Source organism: Ostrea edulis, chromosome 6 (assembly GCF_947568905.1).
Source record: "Ostrea edulis chromosome 6, xbOstEdul1.1, whole genome shotgun sequence".
Lineage (NCBI taxonomy): Eukaryota > Metazoa > Mollusca > Bivalvia > Ostreida > Ostreidae > Ostrea > Ostrea edulis.
Window position 1 is genome coordinate 42,486,075 of NC_079169.1, and position 23,419 is coordinate 42,509,493.

The window sequence follows — 23,419 nt, forward strand, 5'->3', positions numbered from 1 at the left end:
GCCTGAGGGGAGGGGCAAAAACCATCAAAATGAGTGTAATTTTAAAAAATCTTCTTCTTTACTCCTGGACATCAAGAAGCCAAACTGTGGGCATAATTATAATGAGCGTTGAGCCCTCTACCAAAATTGTGAAATTCATGGCCCCTGGGGCAGGGGTTCTTGTGTTAGGGTGGGGCTCTATTGGTCATATAGTGAAAATGTAGAAATTCTTTGAAAATCTTCTCTGTCTCTGGGTATTAAGTAGACAAACTAATAGCATGGTAATGATGAGCAAGGATGCCTCTTTAAAAATTGTGAAATTCATGGCCCCTGGATCAGGGGTTCTGGTGTGTTAGGGTGGGGCTCTATTGGTCATATAGTGAAAATGTAGAAATTCTTTGAAAATCTTCTTCTCTGTCTCTGGGTATTAAGTAGACAAACTAATAGCATGGTAATGATGAGCAAGGATGCCTCTTTAAAAATTGTGAAATTCATGGCCCCTGGATCAGGGGTTCTGGTGCTAGGGTGGGGCTCTATAAGTCATATAGTGAAAATGCATTATTTCTTTGAAAATCTTCTTCTCTGTCCTTGGGTATTAAGTAGACAAACCAATAGCATGGTTATGATGAGCAAGGATGCCTCTTTCAAAATTGTGAAATTCATGGCCCCTGGGTCAGGGGTTCTGGTATTAGGGTGGGGCCCTATTGATCATATAGTGAAAATGCTTTTATTTCTTTGAAAATCTTCTCCTCTGCTGCTGGGTATTAAGTAGACAAACTAATAGTATGATAATGATGATCAAGGATGCTTCTTTCAAAACTGAAATTTATGGCCCCTGGGTCAGGGGTTCTGGTGCAAAGGCGGGGCTGATTGATTATATAGTGAAAATGCAATATTTCTTTGAAAATCTTCTGTTTTTGTCTGTCGTCGTTCGTCGTGCGTTAACATTTGAACTTTTTCAGCTTCTTCTCTGAAACCCCTGAACCAATTTCAACCAATTTTGGCATATAGCATCTGTGGGTGGAGGGGAACAAAAATTGTGCAATTCGTGGTCCCTGCCCCCCTGGGGCCTGAGGGGTGGGGCAAAAACCATCAAAATGAGTGTAATTTTAAAAAATCTTCTTCTAAAATGACACATGTACTTCATGACCACATAGCTATTCAATGTTTCTTCCATCCAAAAGTAAAATTCTTATATTTAAACACAAACCTAATTCAAACATTGGAAGGTTGTTACATGATACTCAGGTGACCTATAAGGCCCCTGGGCCTCTTGTTGTGGAAACAACATCATAATACCAGGTGAATGTGACATCATTGATACAAGACTTCCCAGATATATGCCTCTATTAAGAACAACTAAATGGCCAAGAGTAACAATAGAGTAATGTCAAGTTTATTGACTGAATTTTAAAGATATGTAAATTTGGGGCCGATCTGCACCCTTAGAGCCCCTAGCTCAAGCACCGTCCTTAGATGTGTAAAGTGTTTTAGTTATATCTATTGTATATTTCATCGTGCTAATTTATAGATTTTGTTTGCCCAACTATCTATTTTGTATTGCTTGTAGGAGTTATGAAATTGATCACTGTTCGTTATCTTCACCTTGCATTTGTAACACTGTGTTAAATGTGTGCAGTGCAACATTTTGAAGTGTGACAGTAGTAGCCCATCTGATATAATGTAATGCTGTAATGATTATGGGTATATATGTATATTGTTTAAGAATGTACATTCCTCTCCCGGGGCCCTTAATCACACACACTTAAAGGCCGGCAATTGGATATAAAAGCAGCCAATCGGTGAAAATGGTGGAATATATGAATTTTCTGGTCACATTCAGATTGCAGCACTTATTTTGCAAAAATAAAGATTAAGCTGTTGTACTTAAATTTTAAAATGGGTATGCTTGTTCCCCTCATAACTGTGCATATATTGGCCATATCTATTTTAGATATAAATTCTCATGAAGTTTTAATTTTGGCCTAAAAAATCTGAAGCAGGGTTAAATTTGTATTTCAAACTTTGTGGGTGTGATTATCTTTTGTTATTGTTTACACCGGATGTTGACTCACACATTGCATGAGCATGCTTGTCTAGTTCTAGATAAGGGGGATTGCACCAAAGGAAACATGTAATCAAATCACCGTATAACTTGGAAAAAAAAGTACTTACTCATATATCATTGGTAAATCCAGATTTTATTTTTTAATTAAATATAATCACATTCCTTTAAAAAATTTGTTAACTTTATAAAAATAACTCATTAGGACTGTTCAGTCTGATCGCTGTTTCAGAGTTTTGCAGGATTGCTGGTACCTTTTCTAGAATAATGTCAAGCATGATGTTTTTCTGATCAAGCAAATATCCTAGGCCAGTGTAAATCCCATTGTCTCTCACTAATGATGACAAATGTCCAATTGATCAACCATCACTTTTAAAATTACTCTCAATCTGGACTCTTACATGTGAACATTACAACGTCAAAAGAGACAATCACAGACAGTAGGTCTCCAAATATCATAATGGACAAAGTGTTCCTTAATAATCCTTCAATGCACATGTCCTCCTTTGCACAGCTACAATTTCCTCCCAAATTCTTCTCATAATTGAAAGGTACCAAGAGGAGAATCATAAGTATTAGTATATCATATATACCAATATTTGTGTATATTATCAAAAAACTATATGTTTTAAAAGACACGGATAAAACAATGATGAATTCATTTTGTAGTTCGTAGGGTGAAGTTTTGTTAAAGTAAAAACATATCCTTTCAGTGCCTCACAGATTGAGCGGAGTGGTAGAACTTTAGTTTATTTTGATAAATCATGCCAGTTCCCTGTTCAAAATATCGTCTGCTACAGAGCACGTGTAGAGTCAAGCATCAGACTGCTGCTTATTCTGATAACACTGCTAAGCCCTGTCCTCTTGCCATATATATTGCTGTAGGGGTGTAAATTTTTCTATGTTACTCCCAGCCTTTAAGATGGCCTTATCTCCCCCTCTATCCAAGCTAGACTTCAGAATTAGAGTAAGTAATCATTTTCTCAGAGATTCAATCACATCATTTTTACATATACAATTGTACCCTTGGGAACTCAAAATCTAATAATATGCTAGTGAAGATTAGAATGATCAAGCCACCTTTGTGAATCTATAAATATAGCATCATCCTGCAGTTGTTGTGCCTATCAGCTCTACACAAATTGATAACATAAATTAATCACAGTGGGCTAGCTGGTGACTGTGTCAATGTGCCTGAGATTTCAGGTCAAATGTTGAAATCTGAACATCTTAGCTGTTGCTGTGTAAACAGGCTAATAATATGTGATTTCTTTTTTCCTAAAAAGTTGTAACTATGTAAGTACATGCATGTATCATGATTGTTTTGTACTGTAATCACAGATCATTCATATTAATTGTAAAAATATATAATTATATTAAATATTTATTTGATAAAAAAAAAAAAAGCATCAGATATAGTAAAAACACATTGACAAAAGTAATAGTTCTTGTTTTGATCTATTAGAATTAAACCAGTGTCGGAATCTGTAAAAGCTGTACATAACTGTGTCACACCTACAATATGTATGTGTGTGGAATGATCAGTTCTGAGGTATATGTAAATTATGTACTATTTATACCATGAAACCAAATACAACTGTGTTTTCAAAACTGTTTTATAATGGCATTATTGCAAGAATTAGTAACATTATACACGTAATGACCTCTATATGTTCTAAGATTCTTCAAGATGGATACGTACATACATGTATATATACATGTATATATAATATGCAACCTGTAAGAATATTCATGATGGATTTGATACATTGATATGCATTCAATTATCAGCCTGTTGTCAAACTGATAACTTTAATAATGTGATTCTTCTCTCTCTCTCTCTCTCTCTCTCTCTCTCTCTCTCTCTCCACCATTGATAAAAAGTAAAATTCTTGAGGGGACAGAAGATATCACGTTCCTTTATAACTTATAAACACATCACATTTATATTATTGTAATTTTCCTGTCATATTTGAAAATCTTAAATGAATTGGTAATGTAAATTGTAACTATATTTTCATGAAATCCGAATTGGACGATGCATGTGACAAAATTATTAGTCTAAGGAATTGAAATTATATTATGACAGAAATCCAGAGCATTCATCCACATGCAGGCACCTGAAGCATGGATACTACTTACATCCTCCCCCACTTTTTAAATAATTTTTTGTGGCGATAATTTCTCTGAAATGTGTGGATTCCCTGTCTACCTCATCCTTCTTTCAATATTCTATGTAATTAATTGTTTCATACTTTTGTAAGCTTTAGAGATTGGCCTTCTACCATTATGTATTTTATTATACATATATCCTGTTCATTGAATTGACAGAAAGTTTGTGTTAGCAGTATTGCTAAATTGGTTCTTTTACAGCAAGAAGGCATTGTCTTATCACTTAATTGTAGATCCCATTTTCATCAGCTAGTGTAAACAATGGCTTTCGCATTTTGCCGCTCTATTGACCACAGATCGCGTTATACTCACCGCTCCAATTAGTAGATATCGCCTCTCCAAATTTTGCATTTTTGTTTTCTTTTTTCAAAATTATCGGGGCGATGGTTGCCGCCCCTTTGCCAATGCCCTAATGCATGTATATATATATGTGTGTGTGTGTATGTTCATAGAAATTCTTTATATCATGATCATTGAGAGAAGATACAGTTCCCTTATCAAATTGATTTTCTTACCAAACAGTTATGAATACAATAGTGTTTAGGATGCCCCTTAACAAGCAACTGTTAAGACAGTGCAGTACATACACAGATAGCATGTGCTTTACAAAGACAATATTAGAGTTTCTAATTATTGAGACTTTTCTGTACAACAAGATCCATAGAAGATAGAGTAATGTTACTTCATCAACATTGGAAATAGGAGAATATTCCTCTATCAGAGATTTGAGCAATGAGATCCATAGAAGATAGAGTAATGTTACTACATCAGCATTTGAGATAGGAGAACATTCCTCTACCATAGGTTCCACAGAAGATAGAGTAATGTTACTCCATCAACATTTGAGATAGGAAAATATTCCTCAATCATAGGATCCACAGAAGATAGAGTAATGTTACTACATCAACATTTGAGATAGGAGAACATTCCTCTATATGTTACTACATCAACATTTGAGATGGGAGAACATTCCGGTTCTTTAGCGTGCCACACCTACTGTGACACGGGACATCCGTTTTTAAGGTAATCTCCGAGGACCCGTGACATTCACTGCTGATGCCGAGCATTTGGCGATGGAACTGTCACTACCTATTTTAACGACTTAAGGCTGTGGTCTGCCATGGCCGGGATTCAAACCCCAGCTTTCCGCATGCAGGGTGAACGCTCTAACCTCTCGGCCACCGCGGTGAGATTTTGAACAATAAGATCCATAGAAGATTAATAGAATCCTTCATTAGTACGAGTGTGAGATAGGGAAATTCCACCGAGGGGACAAGATTCGCAGTCTTGGACGAGGCTTTGCCGAGTCCTAGACAGCGAATCTTGTTCCAGAGGTGGAATTTCCCTATCCCACACGAGTAAATAATGAAGGATTATTTTTCTCACATTTTAACTACAGTTTAGTGCATAAAATTAGGAGCTTTCAGAAAATTTTAGATTATCAAAATCGTCATTTGAACTTCGATGCAAAAACTAATTAGATAGGCAGAAAGAGCATACCCGAAAATGGTTTACACTGTAAGTGTAAACTAAAAAACCCAAGGTTGTCCACCAGAAAGCTATACTACATTAAAATTTAAAGATAACAATCCAAAATATTTTTACTTCACTGTGTAACGTAAATCTTCACCGTGTAATGTAAATCATAGAAAATATATGACGTCACAATCAAATGACGTCGCAGCAGTGTGAGACAGAAAAATCTCACATGGCGCTGTCTCACATGGGTAAAGTCGATCTCACACTGGTGATAATGTGAGAAAGAGTAATGTTACTCCATCAGCATTTGAGATAGGAGAACATTCCTCTATCATAGGTTCCACAGAAGATAGAGTAATGTTACTACATCATCATTGGAGATAGGAGAATATTCCTCTATCAGAGATTTTGAGCAATAAGATCCATAGAAGATATAGTAATGTTACTACATCAGCATTTGAGATAGGAGAACATTCCTCTATCAGAGATTTTGAGCAATAAGATCATTGAAGATAGAGTAATGTTACTACATCATCATTGGAGATAGGAGAACATTCCTCTATCAGAGATTTTGAGCAATAAGATCCACAGAGGATAGAGTAATGTTACTACATCAGCATTGAGATGGGAGAACATTCCTCAATCATAGGTTCCACAGAAGATAGAGTAATGTTACTACATCATCATTGGAGATAGGAGAACATTCCTCTATCAGAGATTTTGAGCAATAAGATCCACAGAGGATAGATTGTTACTACATCATCATTGGAGATAGGAGAATATTCCTCTATCAGAGATTTTGAGCAATAAGATCCATAGAAGATAGAGTAATGTTACTCCATCAGCATTTGTGATAGGAGAATATTCCTCTATCAGAGATTTTGAACAATAAGATCATTGAAGATAGAGTAAAGTTACTACATCATCATTGGAGATAGGAGAACATTCCTCTATCAGAGATTTTGAGCAATAAGGTCCATAGAAGATAGAGTAATGTTACTACATCATCATTGGAGATAGGAGAATATTCCTCTATCAGAGATTTTGAGCAATAAGATCCATAGAAGATAGAGTAATGTTACTCCATCAGCATTTGCGATAGGAGAATATTCCTCTATCAGAGATTTTGAACAATAAGATCATTGAAGATAGAGTAATGTTACTACATCATCATTGGAGATAGGAGAACATTCCTCTATCAGAGATTTTGAGCAATAAGGTCCATAGAAGATAGAGTAATGTTACTACATTAGCATTTGAGATAGGAGAACATTCCTCTATCAGAGATTTTGAGCAATAAGATCCATAGAAGATAGAGTAATGTTACTCCATCAGCATTTGAGATAGGAGAATATTCCTCTATCATAGGATCATTGAAGATAGAGTAATGTTACTACATCATCATTGGAGATAGGAGAACATTCCTCTATCAGAGATTTTGAGCAATAAGATCCACAGAGGATAGAGTAATGTTACTACATCAACATTTGAGATAGGAGAACATTCCTCTATCTTAATTCGTTTACCCTATGACAGGTTTGCTCTAAAACCCAGAAAAAGTACTCCTGGAATTTCCTTTTTTATTCTGGAATGCATTAATTATGCTATTTTTGTGAAGCTTAGGACCGCAATCGTAAGCGCGCCCCCAACTTCTGGTGTGAGGGGAGTAACTGCAAAAATGTAGGCCATTCAGTTAGATATATATGATTAGTAATTATTATTGATATGCAGTGAGTTTAGGGAAAACTCTCAGAGCTCCAGATAATTTTTTGTACCTCAAAGAGTTTTTATACCCCCTGATTTTCAAATCAATGAGTATTTTGCTTTTCAGGAAAAGTCTAAAGAGTATTTTGCTAATTCGCTGATTACTATAGTATCTTTGCTGTTTGTCACTGATATAGAATTCAGTCATTTTAATGTAAATGTAATAAGATATTATGTCTGACATATGAAAATTTAATACCTCAATGATAAATTTCAAAATCCCAATGACAATGGAGAGTTTATGATAAAAATAACTATAAAGCATTTTCACATGTAAACATGAAAGTCTTTATTATACAGTATTGAATTAATTTCATAAACACCAAACAAACAAAAATATTTGCCATATTGTAAATTAAACTAAAAACATATTTTGACCAAACAACATCAGTTTCAAAATTAAAAGATTTTGTGTCTTTCTGTAGCATTTTTTAAAAATTAGACGAACCTTGTTCTGCCCATATGAATTGTTTGCAATTTTTACTGCAAATTTTACATAGAAAAACTCTCGGATTCCCCTCACTTTGTACCGTTAATCAAGAATTGATTTTCCTCCACCTGTGTAAAATGAGTGCCTGTGTGACAGGAAGTAGATAAATAGATATGTGACTCCCATTCTTGCAAATACTTTTATTAAACTTAGTGAGACCAGGCTGCAGGAGCGGCATTTTTCCTAAAGTATACTTGAAATGGAATATATATGATAAACTTGGATCAGTATCCATTCACTTTGAAAACTTCGTAAACAATAACAATTATCTCAATCTTTGATTTCAAGAAAAATAATCAATTCTCCACAATGAGCTTCCGTCATGATATATAACCATAATTTTTTGGTGAAACACTTTAAACACATTAGACAGTAGAATATTGATCATGTAAAGTGAAAAATAAAATTTGGGGGAAAATCGTGAATCAATCCTTTTAAGTTCTACCAAACCATGGCAGGTATAGTCCATGCAGTGCTAATTCAGTCACAGATGACTGACAACTGGTGTAAACATTGAGGTATCAAGGGATTCAAATTTTACTTGAAAGATTTGGAGATCAAGAGTGAATTTGCTTATTTTTAGGAATAAGAATTGGGACCTGTCACCAAGAGATAAATTTTTATCATTGTACTGTAATTTACTTTAGTTTAATTTTAAGACATGCATGAATGAAAATTAGCCAGTTGTAATTGAGTCGGACATATATTGTACAATAAAGACAGCTCTTTTAAGTCAAGTCTTGCCTTTGCTAGACAGACTAGATATGTATACCATATAAGGTCACGGGCAGACTAGATATGTATACCATATCATCAGCTCACTGACAGACTAGATATTTGTAACCATATAACATCACGGACAGACTAGATATGTAACCATATAACATCACGGACAGACTAGATATGTAACCATATAACATTACTGACAGACTAGATTTGTATAAAATACCGATTAAACATCTAGCAATTTATTGAATCTTATACAATGAAAATGCCAACAATTTGTTATTATTTATTATATTTATGATAATATATAGCCTAAAATATTTAATAGTCGCTTTTTAAATCTCTACAATAGTAGCTGTTTTTGAATTTAATACATAAATGCGACATGTGATATTATATATTCAATGGTTTTAACTTTTAATAGTAGCTGAATTAGTAGCCAACACATGTCCTTTTCCCCCTTACTTTTGATTGATTTTGCACAACTAAGTTGATTTGACTGGAGGTTTTATTCATATATTTTTTAAAAATTTCTTTCTAAAATGTGATTGAAAGCTGCTTTCAAGAACTATTGAAACATGTTTTTCACATTTCATTTTACTTTTCTTTGCAATGCATCGTATTATTTTTAGCACATTAATATACTTTTTGTGTATCATTCTTGTACTTTTTTTTGAAATCCAAAAGGTATTTTTTTTGTATTTTTTTCAAATATGTATTGTTTTTATACTTTTTTTTGGGTAACATATTATTTCTCCTCCCCATCTTTGAATACTTAGATATTGATACAAAATTAATACACTTCACATTTTTTTCCTATTTTAATTTTTCAAGGTGAACCAAATAATACAAAAATAATATGTGATACAGTATAATCTGTCTAAACCGGCTATGTGTGGTTCCAAAGAAATTGGCCGGTTTACACAGAGTCCGGAATGCAGAATGTTGACAGGAATGAGAGTTGCTTCTCTTGTATTCACTATTTATGCATACGTGTGTAATGATTGCTAACATTTTAATATATCACAAAAGAATTCAGAATGTAAAAATATAAATGTCAGTGTTTTATTGTCGTACTCATTTGAAAAAGTTTCAATTTTTATTAAACAGTTTAAAATCTGGGAATTATTCGCGCAATTTTCTGTTGGTAAATTGTCGATTTCGTCTACATCATCGCCGTTATCAAATGCTACATATGTACGTTCGTCAAGTTTGTGTTGTGTTCGTCTAAAATTTGTCTTTCCCAGCTTTCATTGTAAATGTATCGCTTTCAACTGTCTCAATTTGTGAAACGGAAACTGATGTAATGCCGAGTGATCAACCGGACATGCCGTGTTGTGCTAACTAACTGCATATCATCACTGTCTGACTCGCCTGAGAGCTCCAAGAAGTCCACGAGGGGATACCCTGCTTTTGGAAAACATAATGGGATTGTTGCCGATTTTGTTTCATTCCAAGAATGTATCGAATTCATAGATTAATTGAACTTTCTCTTTTAATGTCAGTTCTCATCTCTGTCGTTAGGGGGAGGGCGCCATTACCTCGTGCGTGGTGCTGTCATAATTGAAAAGTGCACCCCCCAAAAATCAGGTTTTATTTTAAACTGATCGCGACTCATCGCCAGTTGCACTCTTTTACTTACCTGAGGCTTCCCTTGAGACACCCTTTGTGTACACCGTGTGTGATCGACCGAATACCGACAGTTTGGTAATCGTGGGGTGGCTGGTTTAAATGCGATGATTAGAGCTAATTACGAGCAGTTGGGACCTTGTGTACACCAAATACAATTGACTGTAACAATGAGGGTGGTGTATCATCTAGCGGCCGGTTTAAACAGGATAATTAAAGTTAATTGATGCAGTTGGGACTTTGTAAGCCAGAATACGCAGTATCCGGAGTACGGGGAATTATTAATAAAGGATTTGTTAAATAAATGTTAGGGACTATATTTTGTGGCCGGAATTGACAGAGCGCCGGAGTACTCAGAGGCCGGTTTGGACAAATTATACTGTACAAAAATGATATAATTCATATTTTTTCCTATTTTCATTTATCAAGGTGAACCAAATAATACAAAAATAATACGTTGATACAAAATTACTGGTAATACAATTCATATTTTTTTCCTATTTTAATTTTTTAAGGTGAATCAAATAATACAAAAATAATATGTTGATACAAAATTAAGGTAACTCCATACTCGCAGTTTTATCTGATACAAGTTTAAAAAGTGTATTTATTTCCATTTATTAGAGTTCAAACTAACAAATTATCAAATAAAATACATAGGTCGTCACACTTTTTAAGATGTGAGACGTACATAAAAAGAATCATATATCACTGTCAGAAAATTGCAATTTTCCTTAAATAACGTCATCAAAATTTTATAAAAACTGGTTATGACGATATAATAGCATTCATAACAATTTCATAAAACTGCTTCTTCACAAAAATATACAAAATGTCTGTAAAAAAAAATAAAGGAAATCTATTGCATAATAGACTTGATAGAGAAATCAATAAAAGCAGAGTTATTGCCCTTGGATTCAATATTTTGAAACTTATCATTGGTTATTCATCTATAACTTAGACTTTTGAAATATTTTATTTTTAACAAGATTTTTTACAATAACTATTGGGAAAGACTCCAACAAAATGTACATTCCTATCATGCATAGATCTAAATAAATCATTGATTTTGCAAAATCTGATGACATCACAGGAGGGTGGAATTACTTTAATACACTTTGTATTTTTTTGGTACTTTTTTAATCCTACTCCAAAATGTATTATTTTTGTACTTTGAATTGGGATTTTTAAAATACATAAATAATACAATAGTATAGAAAATCATATGTATCATTTTTTTATTTTTACTATATTTTTATGTGTTTCATTATTTAGAAAGTGTATTATTTTTTGCCTAATTTGGAACCAAGATTTAGACGGTTCCAAATTTGGTCATTAAAAATATACTTTTTTTGTATCATTTTAGTATTTTTTTCTTGTATCATTTTCATATTTATTTTCGATATCGAGCTGCAGTTATCATTTATTAAGTCTTGCCTTTGCTGAGCTGCAGGTATCGTTTAAGTCTTGCCTTTGCTGAGCTGCAGGTATCATTTAATTAAGTCTTGCCTTTGCTGAGCTGCAGGTATCATTTAAGTCTTGCCTTTGCTGATCTGCAGTTATGATGTAATTAAGTCTTGCCTTTGCTGAGCTGCAGGTATTGTTTAAGTCTTGCCTTTGCTGAGCTGCAGGTATCGTTTAAGTCTTGCCTTTGCTGATCTGCAGGTATCGTTTAAGTCTTGCCTTTGCTGATCTGCAGTTATGATTTAATTAAGTCTTGTCTTTGCTGATCTGCAGGTATCGTTTAAGTGGACAAGTGATGCCACTTCTGCGAGAATGGATGATGGCAACAGTAGGCATTAGTTTAGACCACAAGACACCAGCGCAGGTAAAAATAAAAGTGTTTCTGGTATCATCGTCACTTTGATATTTCGTATTCAAGATGTCTTTGAAATGAGAATGACATTGATATAGTTGATTTACTGGTATCAAATGTCCTAAAACCCTATATGATTCATATAAAACTATGTCGACTGTCTGCTTTTCTATACAATATATTTTAGCTCACCTGAGCTCAAAGCTCAAGTGAGCTTTTCTGATCGCCTGTTGTCAGTCCGTCTGTCTGTAAACTTTTTACATTTTTGACTTCTTCTCCAGAACCACTGGGCCAATTTCAACCAAACTTGGCCAAAAGCATCCTTGGGTGAAGGACTTTCAAGTTTGTTCAAATGAAAGGCCATGCCCCTTCCAAGGAGAGATAATCACAAAAATAGGGTGGAGTCAGGTAAAAATCTTCTCAAGAACCACTGGGCCAGAAGAGCTGAAATTTTCATGAAAGCTTCCGGACATAGCGCAGATTTAAGTTTGTTAAAACCATGAACACCCCCACCCCCCCCCCTCCCTGGGGGTAAGGTGGTGCCACAATAGGGGATCAAAGTTTTACATGCGAATATATAGGTCAAATCTTTTAAAACCTTCTCAAGAACCATTGGACCATGAAAGTATGAATTTACACGAAAGCTTCCTGACAGTGCAGATTCAAGTTTGTTAAAATCATAGTCCCTGGGGGTAGGATGGGGCCACAATAGGGATCAAAGTTTTGCATACAAATACATAGGGAAAATCTTTAAAAATCTTCTTCTCAAGAACCATTGGGCCAGAAAAGTTTATATTTACATGAAAGCTTCCTAACAGTGCAGATTCAAGTTTGTTAAAATCATAGTCCCCGGGGGTAGGATGGGGCCACAATTGGGGATCAAAATTTTACATACAAATATAGAGGAAAATTCTTTTAAAATCTACTGAAGAATCACTGGGCCAGAAGATTTTACATTTACATGAAAGCTTCCTGACATAGTGCAGATTCAGGTTTGTTAAAATCATGCCCTCCGGGGGTAAGGTGGGGCCACAATAGGGGATCAAAATTTTACATACAAATATATATGGAAAATCTTTAAAAATCTTCTCAAGAACAACTGGGCCAGAAAAAATTACAATGAAAGCTTCCTGAAATAGTGCAATTGAAAAGTTTGTAAAAATCATGGCCCTAGGGGGTAGGTTGGTGCCACAATAGGGGATCAAAGTTTTACATGCGAATATATAGGAAAAATCTTTATGTATGGGCGAAGGTGACTCAGGTGAGCGATGTGGCCCATTGGCCTCTTGTTTATAATGAATTTGGTATAATATGTTGTTTTTTAGCCTTCATTGACAGCAAAAGATATCAATGTACCAATTAGAAATGAAAACTTTATATCTGACCTCAAAAGATCCAGCATTCCATTCACAGATGACTGTCAGGATCGACTCTTTCGAGCTCATGGTAAAGTAGATTGTAAAACTGTCTCTTTTGTATATATAGAGCTGTCCTCTTGGAAATAGTATACAGTTTAAATTATATCATTGAAGGAGTCGGCAGTATTCCCGAGAACAAGCCCGTTTCCTGAGGCGAAGCTGAGGAAAATGGGCTTACCCAAGAGAAACGGAAATCACGCTTATCAATGATATACTTTAACCATTTGATTATACTGATACAAACATTAAAACCAGAATAAAACTTAATTCAATGTTTAAAACATGACCTACTTGCCATCATTGTTGTAGTTTGCTACTGTAAACTGTTCTTATATGGGGACCAATTATCTTGAGATGCAATCCATTTTATGATGAATATTCTTGATTCCATTTGGAACATATCTGACAGAACTTTCCATAAGAGAAAAAGAAACTGCTAAATGTTCCGAATAGGTGTGTATTAGGGCTGGATCTGTATTTTTTAGCAATATGATAACCAATTACAGTGAGCCCTGTATTGTTTGATATATTAAGTTATTAACATATCTTACAGGGTCAGGTGGTTGTATAATGTTTAATGTCCCACTGAGATATCACCATTGCCAGTGAAGGGCTAATATCTTACAGGGAGATTTCATAAACAATTTAACAAATTATATTGAAAATATACCAACAAAGTATCTAAATCTAAATGTCATTTCTTCCATGACTGCATACCAACACAAACATATGTTGAAAGTGTGCGGTGATGGTACCGTGGTCTCATTATTAAAAAATCAGCTTGAATAAGCCAAACAGTAACGTTTGTGGGACAGAGGTCGCTCTGGTGGAACAACCAATTTGTGATAACTGTCAGAAAGATGACAAAAGATCTATCAATGAATGGTATAGTCAAATGCGATCTGCAGTGTGAAATATATGAACAAAGAAATGAATTTATTTGTGAATAATCATCCTGAAAAAAAAAATTTCCTCAGCTGCCTCAGACTCGGGTTTCAGAGTGGGTTTTCAGTATGACAAGAGATACTGTATCAGCAACTTAAAGCCAGAGGAAGTGGATGCCCTTGTTTTTGTAAAGAAAAAAATTATGTATCTAACAATAATGATAAAAGCAACTAAATACTAAACACACCTTTTGTGATAAATTCAAGCTAACAATGTAATATGTAAATGGAAAAGTGAAGCTTTATTTTTGTTATAATTTAATTGTTTTCAAAATTAAGTGTAAATATAATTACAGGTGACTCTCGATAACTCGAAGTTCAAGGGACCTTGATAAAACTTCGAGAGATCGAGAGTTCGAGAGATCGAAATTCGGAAATTGAAGGTCCGCCGGTATGGTTCAGATTTTACAGTAACCGGAAATGTATACCAACAAGATCATATGATATCGTTTTGACACGTTTTCCTTCATATTCGTCAGGTACTTTGATATAAAAATAAAAAACTTATTTTGCATTAATAAAAACATTTCAAAGTTTATTTATTTATTTGTTCTTTTAATCATGCTTAGATAGGCATACAAAACCAAGTTCAGATGATGCTTTACTATCGCAAACTAAACAGAGCACAATGTTATGTCGCTTTACCCAAAACAAAAATTCTAACGAATGAGTAAAACGATGTTTTAGAGTAACTTTACACAAAGAACAAACTCAAGAAATTTAAAAGTCTCTAGATCTCTAAATAATGTATAAAACTTACTCTCTCATTGTCATGTCAAAACAAATTCTAGATTTCATTCATAGTCGGATTATATATAATTTTAATCATCACCACTCAAAACCCCAGTGCAATTAAGGTGTAAACTGACCAATTAGCCAATTATATACTCAAGTGTGTCACCTCCACAAAGAAGCACCAGTGATGTTTCAACTATGTAAACACCTAATTACACCTCCAGCATTCAACAAAATCCAGGTAAGGCCCAAGCGGAAATTATTACACGCTTGGGTAACGGTGGGTATACGCTACCACTACTTCGAGAGATCTCGAGTGAAAAACAATGAAGTGTGTTTTACGGGACCCAACTTCACTTCGAGAGATCGAGAACTTTGAGAGATCCAACGTTCGAGAGATCGATAGTGAATTTGCTTTGTTATATAGAGAAAAAAATTGGGACCATGATAGAACTTCGAGAGATCAAGAACTTCGAGAGATCGAAGTTCGAGCCATCGAGGGTCACCTGTATATTGTATCATCAATACGTATCGCATATCATTTCTGTGTATTGCGATATGTATCATATTGGAATTTTCGAAATGATACCCAGCCTCAGTGTGTATTTGTCATTGAACTGACACACTTTATTGCAGGAAATCAGTCATTTTATGCTGATTTATAGGGAATCAGCAAAGTATGTCGATTTACATTTATGTAGTGAAAAATCAATAGACGTACCATATATACTCACCTAAAAGTATTGTTCACCAGTAAGTCCCATTGCTTTTTTCAGCTTAATTTTGTAGGTTATACCACTGACCCGCTTATAGGTCGGGTCACTTTTTCACAACAACTGGTCTACAGATTCATACAATAGAATTACCACATTTTACCATCAATATTAATGCTTCTCTGTGGACTTTAACATGACATACGTTATATTTGGAGTTGTCTTTCCTGGTGTACAAAATTAAAATATGTTGATCTCGATCATAATTATACCATATCCAGTATTCATCTATAATTAAAAAATGATTATTTATGAGAAATAGATAATTATGAGGTACTCATTGTCCACGCTATGTACGTGTATAGAAATAATTATGAGGTCCTCAATATCCAATTTAGAAATACAAATAATTATGAGGTACTCATTGTCCATGCTAGGTATTTGGTTCATTACATAATTCTATAACCAATCTAAATTTCGTTGATTATTCCTGAAGCTTACAAGGTAGCAATTATATTAAACCCCTTTCCAATTATCGAACTGGTGCCTTGGGTGTTCCTATTTACAGACACAGATCTCTACCTAAGGTATGAAAATCATGACCCCTGGGTTTAGGGGTTTAGGCCGTAGGGTGGGACTAGTATGGCCCTCTTGTGAAATCTGTATTAAATCTTAGAAAAATCATCTTCTCTTCTCTTAGACATGTGTGAGAAAAACTAAATGCATGGTTATGATGTCCCTGAAGCTCTCTACCTAAAATGTGAAATTCATGACCTCTGGGTCAGGGATTCACATCCTAGGGTGGGGCCAATATGGCCATATAGTGAGATGTCTTAAATCTTATAAAATCTTCTTGCCTCCCATATATGTATGAGAAAAACTATATACATATTTATGATGTTCATGAGGCCCTTCACCTAAGTTGTGAAATTCATGGCTCCTGGGTTAAAGGTTTAGGCCCTATGGTGGGTCCAATATGGCCATATACAGTTAAACCGCTTTAAATCTTAGAAAGAAATCTTTTCTTTACTTTCACAGTAGTGGAAGATAAAATGAATGCATGGTTATGATGTCCTTGATGCCTTAATCTACATGTAGTGAAATTGTGAAATGCATTGTCCCTGGTCAGGTCAGGGGTTCAGACTTAGGGCAGGGCCAATATGGCTATATAGTAAAAGTGTATCAAATCTTAGAAAATCTTTTTCGTCACTTTTGCAGCAAAAATTTCCTGTAATCTTAAGTATCTTGACAATTGTTTTTGTGCATAATGATTATGACAATATCCATGGCCTTAATGGTAAGGTCAGTTGGGACTGGGGGGGGGGGGGGGGGGGGGGGGGTAACTTGGCCATGTTATAGTAAATATGTTTCCTATTTTAGAAAACCTACTTTAATTTACCATGCATTGTAGGTTTGGAGCAATAAACTGTAAGCATGTTCTAGCTGTCTACTTATATTGGAAATTTCATGACCCCTGAGGCAGGGGTAGTGATTCCAGAGGGAGGGGAAAATTCCAGGGGGTAGTGAATCCAGGGGGAGGGGGAAGCCAAAATAGTCATAGCGTATACAATGCTTAAGAAATTTTCTTTTGTTCTTTTGATGTTCAATGAAAGATGAGTCCACATTTAGAGGAGAGGATACAGCTGTCTACCAGAATAACATATAATTTATCATGGCAGAAATGAATAAGGGCTGATTTTAAATGTTTCAAACTTCATCTTTCCTTCTACTGTAATTGAATGGGATATTATGCATATTTAGAAGAATCATAAAGCTGTACACAAAAGATTCCAGAATATGGCCTACACATGTACTTAAAACATTACATCTTTTGTTCTAAGAATGGACAGGCTCAGGTAAACCCATTGACAATGATAATATGAATAAAGCTATTTTTGAATAATCTGACAATATTACCAGTCTTACGTAGAAGTCTGTTTTTTTATTTGTTCACTTATTGGACAGAGTCAGGTAAGGAATCTTGTAAGTACTGCAGGTTTTATATTCACTCACTCTATAGTACTGAGCCATATCAACATGTCGACCTTTGATGGGGAGAGCATTTTCATTGCACAATCAAAATTTAAGGATTTTAATGAAAGTACTGCGAATACTATATTATCGTAATGAGTGTTATATTCTGGATATGGAGGGCGAGAAAGCTATCTAACATAACTACATGAAAAAATGATATTAGATGCCTTTTTTTTTTCAAATATAATTCTTTCTTCCACGACAAAATTTAATTTAAGCAGAAAAATTAAATAAAAACGTTTTCAAAAACAGCGCTAAATTGTAGCGAGTATCTAAGCAAAGGGGGGTAACCCAAGTAACATATTGTTTATTTAGAACAGTAACACGTTTAACTTCATTTAAAAACAACGTTCTAGGCGACAGAAAACAGTATAGGATGATACTGAAGCATTTTCAGAAATTCCCGGTCCTAATGGAGATCAAAATGTTAATTTACAGCAATTTTGATGTAGAAAACTGCTTTAAAACGATTTCTGAAATCTAAAATCCCTAGGACTTGGCAATAAAACGAGAAAAGCAGAACCAATATCTTCCGACGTATTTCAACGACTTATAGATGCTAAACAGATGGGAAACGGTAAAAATAAAACTTACTTTGAACAGTATAAAGTAACATTCCCTAAGCAAAGAAATAGCAGCATCATGATTCATCTCTGTAAACATTCCCGTTCATACGATGACACCACGTAAACAAAGTTTGTAAACATTCCCGTTCATATGACGCCACGTAAACAAAGTTCCACAACTCTTACAAATTATATGAAATAATGAAAACGGGCAAGTTTGGTAAATCCGAAAAAATAAATAATTCACTTATTTCCAATCTTGGTATTAATTAGCAAACCCCTAGGAACTGCTTAATAGTATATACATGTACATGAACAACACAGCGATAGATGTGACGAGTTTCTCAGCCAAGCAGTTCAGTTAATTGAAACGTCCAGATTCTAGACCACATGAGGGAATGTCCATAATTAATCATCCAATTATTGTGACCAGCAATGGCATAACAAATGTCGTTGCCATTTGTACAGTATACCATGTATTTATGTTTGGGTCAATAACCCCCCTCCCAATTTTTAAAATAATGTTTATCAACTTGTTGTGTTTTAGGTATATGATATAAACAATATCACACTCTAATGTTGATCTCGGACCTGGGATTGCCCCTCGAGTGATCTCGGCCCTCGCCCGTAGATCAACTCTCGGGGCCAATCCCAGGTCCGAGATCAACATTTAAGATTAAATTTGTATCTTTCTGACAAATGTATTGTCTTCCTCTTATTTTCAGCCTACCTGTAGACATCTAATAAGTTATTGGGTTTACCTGGCACTGTCCAATAAGTTGACAATTACTGTCCATTACTTTTAAGAATGGACAGTATCTGTCCTTTATTAAAAATAATGGACAGCAATTGTCAACTTATTGGACACCTGCAGGTAAGCTTTTCATTACAAGTGGACTTTCTTCTATATAAAAGCCTAAGAAGACAAAGGATTGTGTAACAAAAATGTTTTAAATACAAATATGAGACTCCCTGACAGTTCTATATATGGGCAATGGTACTCTGGTGACCGTTACGGCCTATGGGCCTCTGTTCATTTTGATACACCCTAAAATTCATCATATGTTTTATGTCCAAATAAGAGTATTTATTTTCAAAACAAATCTGGTGCAATTTAATCAACACGCAGGGTGTTAATGTTGTCACACACTAAAAAAAGATTGCCAAAATTTATTTGCAGTTATGAACTTCTCGCATTTTCTAATAATATGTTCTTATTTTGAAATGAAATGTACTGAAAGGTGGGTTTTGAAGTGATGAAATTGTGAACAAATGTCACCAAGAATAGAAATAAGGACTTTGTGGGCCTGTAACCTGGTAATATCCCTGTCCCCACATATCACCATCAAAATGTGTAGAATGGAATTCTATACATGCTAACAATCCTGTTTACAAATCAAGGTATTTAAGGTATAAATAGTTTTGGATAATATTTCTCATATCATATGTAATTCAGACTTTGCAAGAAAGTTTTATAGATGTGTAATTTCTCGTTTTAGGAACCACATATCAAATGAATATTACTTTAAGCAGAGGACATAGTTTCACTGAATTTGCTTAGTGTTTTTTGATGTATTATGGTCTGACTTGCTACTGTGTTTATAATTACTGCTTTACTTTGATTTCAGGACACACCTTACATGAGATTTTTGTCTTGAGAGAGGGAATGTTTGATCGGATTCCTGACTTAGTAGCATGGCCTCGTAAGTATCACTGCCCCCAGCACTTCCTGATTAGGAACATATTGTGCACCTTTTTGGAGAATATCTAGCATATTGCAATGCAAGTCATGGTCAGTTTGTCTGTCTGTCTGTAGACGAAATGTTGTGTGTCTGATAATAATCTTAATGGATGATTGATTTTATGTTATGGATACACTTATCTTAAAAATCAAATCCTCCACAAGCTGGAGTAAGTGAAATATGACAAAGAGTGACCACTCAACTACCATTCAATCAATACTCCACGAACGTTGTTTTGTCTTAATGTACAACAAAGTATTCTCCATGAGACCTTATTTTAACAAGGATACAATGATGTATTTATTCACAAGATTTAAGGTAGTGATTGCATGGCATCACGTGGTTTAATTCATGTATTATCTAAAAAGTGACTATTTTCGTTTCCGATTCCGGAATACGTCAAACGCTAAGCATCAGTATTAATGAGAGACAGTGGAAACAAAGACTAGTCAGATATAACCAGACACAGGATAAAGTGAAAATATGTTTAGAAATATACAAGTAAAATAAAATACAAATGAAAAATCCCTTGTGTTTTGATTATTGAATTAGGCCTATCTTATAAATAATAGTCATAGTTTACGTCTCCATAATTCATATACCCCCCCCCCACCCCCCACCCCCGGTTAATTTTCAGTCTTACAAAACGTAAATTTAATTCACAAACCACTAAGCCTATTAAAATTATGATATATAATGCTATAAATTTCATAACATGAATATGGTGTTTGTGCACATAAATCTAAAATGCTGGGTGTAATATCCAAGGGAAACTGTTAGGCCAAGGAATCACGTACGGGTTATGTAAACGCGTCATTTTGAGCAAAAAATATCGATAATATTAATCATATACATAGATTTAAAACACTTTATTTCGCTACAAATATTCCCATCCTCCACTTTGAGATCGTCAGCTAAGAGGCTCCGAGTCGGGGAATCGAGGAAATCTACTATGTAATTAACGTGGATGTTAAAAGAAATCAAAAAGTGTGAATTTCGAAAACAGCACTTGCTGTTAATATGATTTTCTCAATTAGTTCAGTTATTTCTTATAATTTAAAAAATAATGAAAGTTTTGTTGTTTTTCATAATCGCCTGGTTTGAAAAGAGAGAGAAAAAAAAAAAAACGTCGTAGGTAATACGACGTCACAATGCACAGCTTACATCGGCTGTGTTATATTTCCCGCGTTTTTAACATACGCTTACAGAGCATGAATATACAAGTAATTTCAAATAGAAAATAATAAAAACATCTCCAAAGCAACAGTACTATCATTCTATGTAGAATAAATTCAATAATAAACATCAAAACATTTTCATAGTTTTAATATGAGTTGAAATAAATGCATGTAAGATGCATATTTATTGTAATTATCACCTGCAGCATTTATGTAAGGAGGGGGAGGGGGTAACTATAGTGATCATAGCGCCATAGTAAACCTGAAAACCAATATTGATAACTTTCAGAAAAAATTCCTCCTAACATATGTTAAAACATATTTAAAAATAAAAAAAATTAATTGGTCATTTATTCCTCAGGGGCTGAAATTATGTCTGCTTTGGTGAATAATTGCCTTCTAAAAATTGCAAAATTGCTCATAAGCAGCCCTGCTTCTACTTCATATGAAAATAAATGGACATATTAATACAAATTATATATTATTTAAGGCTTTAACTTCAATTTGATATAAAATTTGTATCCCTTACCCCTTTTGTATCATTTTTAAACATCACCTCAAATACATGTACCATTTATTACGGAAAGTCAACAAGAGGGGTTACTATGACAACCGTAGCGTCACAATTTCCGTGAAAACCATATATGATACTTTAATAATGAATTGCAGATACTGTCAACTACAAAATATGTAAAAATAAAAAAAATTCATGGATTCATTAATTTTCAATGACCCATGCAATCACTACCTTAACTTTTGCGAATCATTACTTTTATTTGTAAGAGTTATTTATGAGAACTAAATTTTTCAGAATGGCTAGTTTTGTTTGATTATGCATAAATAATGTTCTCATCAATAAAATATGATGTATATATATATATATATATATATATATATATATATATATATCCAAAATTGAAATAGAGTCTCAGTAATCGGATACTAATATTATTAAAAATATGAAAAGAAAACACAGAAATCCTCCGTATAATCCGAGAAATCAAAACATCAATTCAATTGTTTATGAATTAAACAGGCTACTTAGAGAAGATGAACAAACAAAAGGTATATACAAGAACTGTCGTTTTATTAGCAGTAAACGCCAGCCCAAAAATCGTAAGAGAATACTTTGTTCCTCCCAATTAGATGACCGTACTTATACAGTGTCAAAGTGTATGGACCCTCGATGCGGTACATGTGACTACATTACAGAAGGGACCAGTTATAATTTTAACGGACGAGAATTTAAAGTTAATGCTAACATGTCATGCGATACAAAGGATGTCATATACGCCATCACATGTCCTGGATGCAAGGAATATTACATTGGTGAAACTGGCAACACTCTCCGTGCCCGTGTACGTGTACATAAGCAGCACATCAGTACACCTGAATACAGACAAATTCAGTTAAGTGCACACCTGGAAACGTTTGGTAAAAAACGATTTAACATTTTCCCATTTTATAAACTCAGATGTGCCAGTGCTATTCAGAGACGGGAAAAAGAAAAACATTTCATTGGTATTCTAAAGCCAAAACTTAATAGTCTTTTATAATTGCCTATGATTTTCCCGTACTTTTTCCAGATCATTGTTGTACATTATCTATGACGTCACAATATAGACATTTAACGTTCCGCTTACTTTGACGTCATAATCACTGTTACTATGATACTGCTATGTATACATTTTTGTAAAGCTTCTGAAGATATAATGAAAGTGCTAAAGCTTTACGGAGTATTTCTGTGTTTTCTTTTCATATTTTTTTTAATATATATATATATATATATGTCAGTGGTAAGTGATTGTACACTGGTTTCTGGTATTGACAATGACTAGTATATGACCCCTACACTAGGTTAAAGGTCACTGAAGTAGCTCTCTACTTGAAATACAAGCAACGTTTCCTGATTGATAACTAGACTAACTTACAGTCATCACACTGCTAGGACAGGTTGTTGTTGACTAGC

The 23,419-nt window shown here is 34.3% G+C and overlaps 1 protein-coding gene across 1 annotated transcript in view; it reads left to right on the plus strand.

The window, feature by feature from the left end:
• LOC125683153 (alkyldihydroxyacetonephosphate synthase, peroxisomal-like) overlaps positions 1–23,419 on the plus strand; it is a 113,828-nt gene that overhangs the window by 8,985 nt on the left and 81,424 nt on the right. The window contains exons 3-5 of the mRNA XM_048923991.2: positions 12,042–12,132; positions 13,446–13,566; positions 20,159–20,233. Of these exons, the coding sequence (XP_048779948.2) occupies positions 12,042–12,132; positions 13,446–13,566; positions 20,159–20,233 (287 nt within the window). The remainder of the gene's footprint in view (positions 1–12,041; positions 12,133–13,445; positions 13,567–20,158; positions 20,234–23,419) is intronic.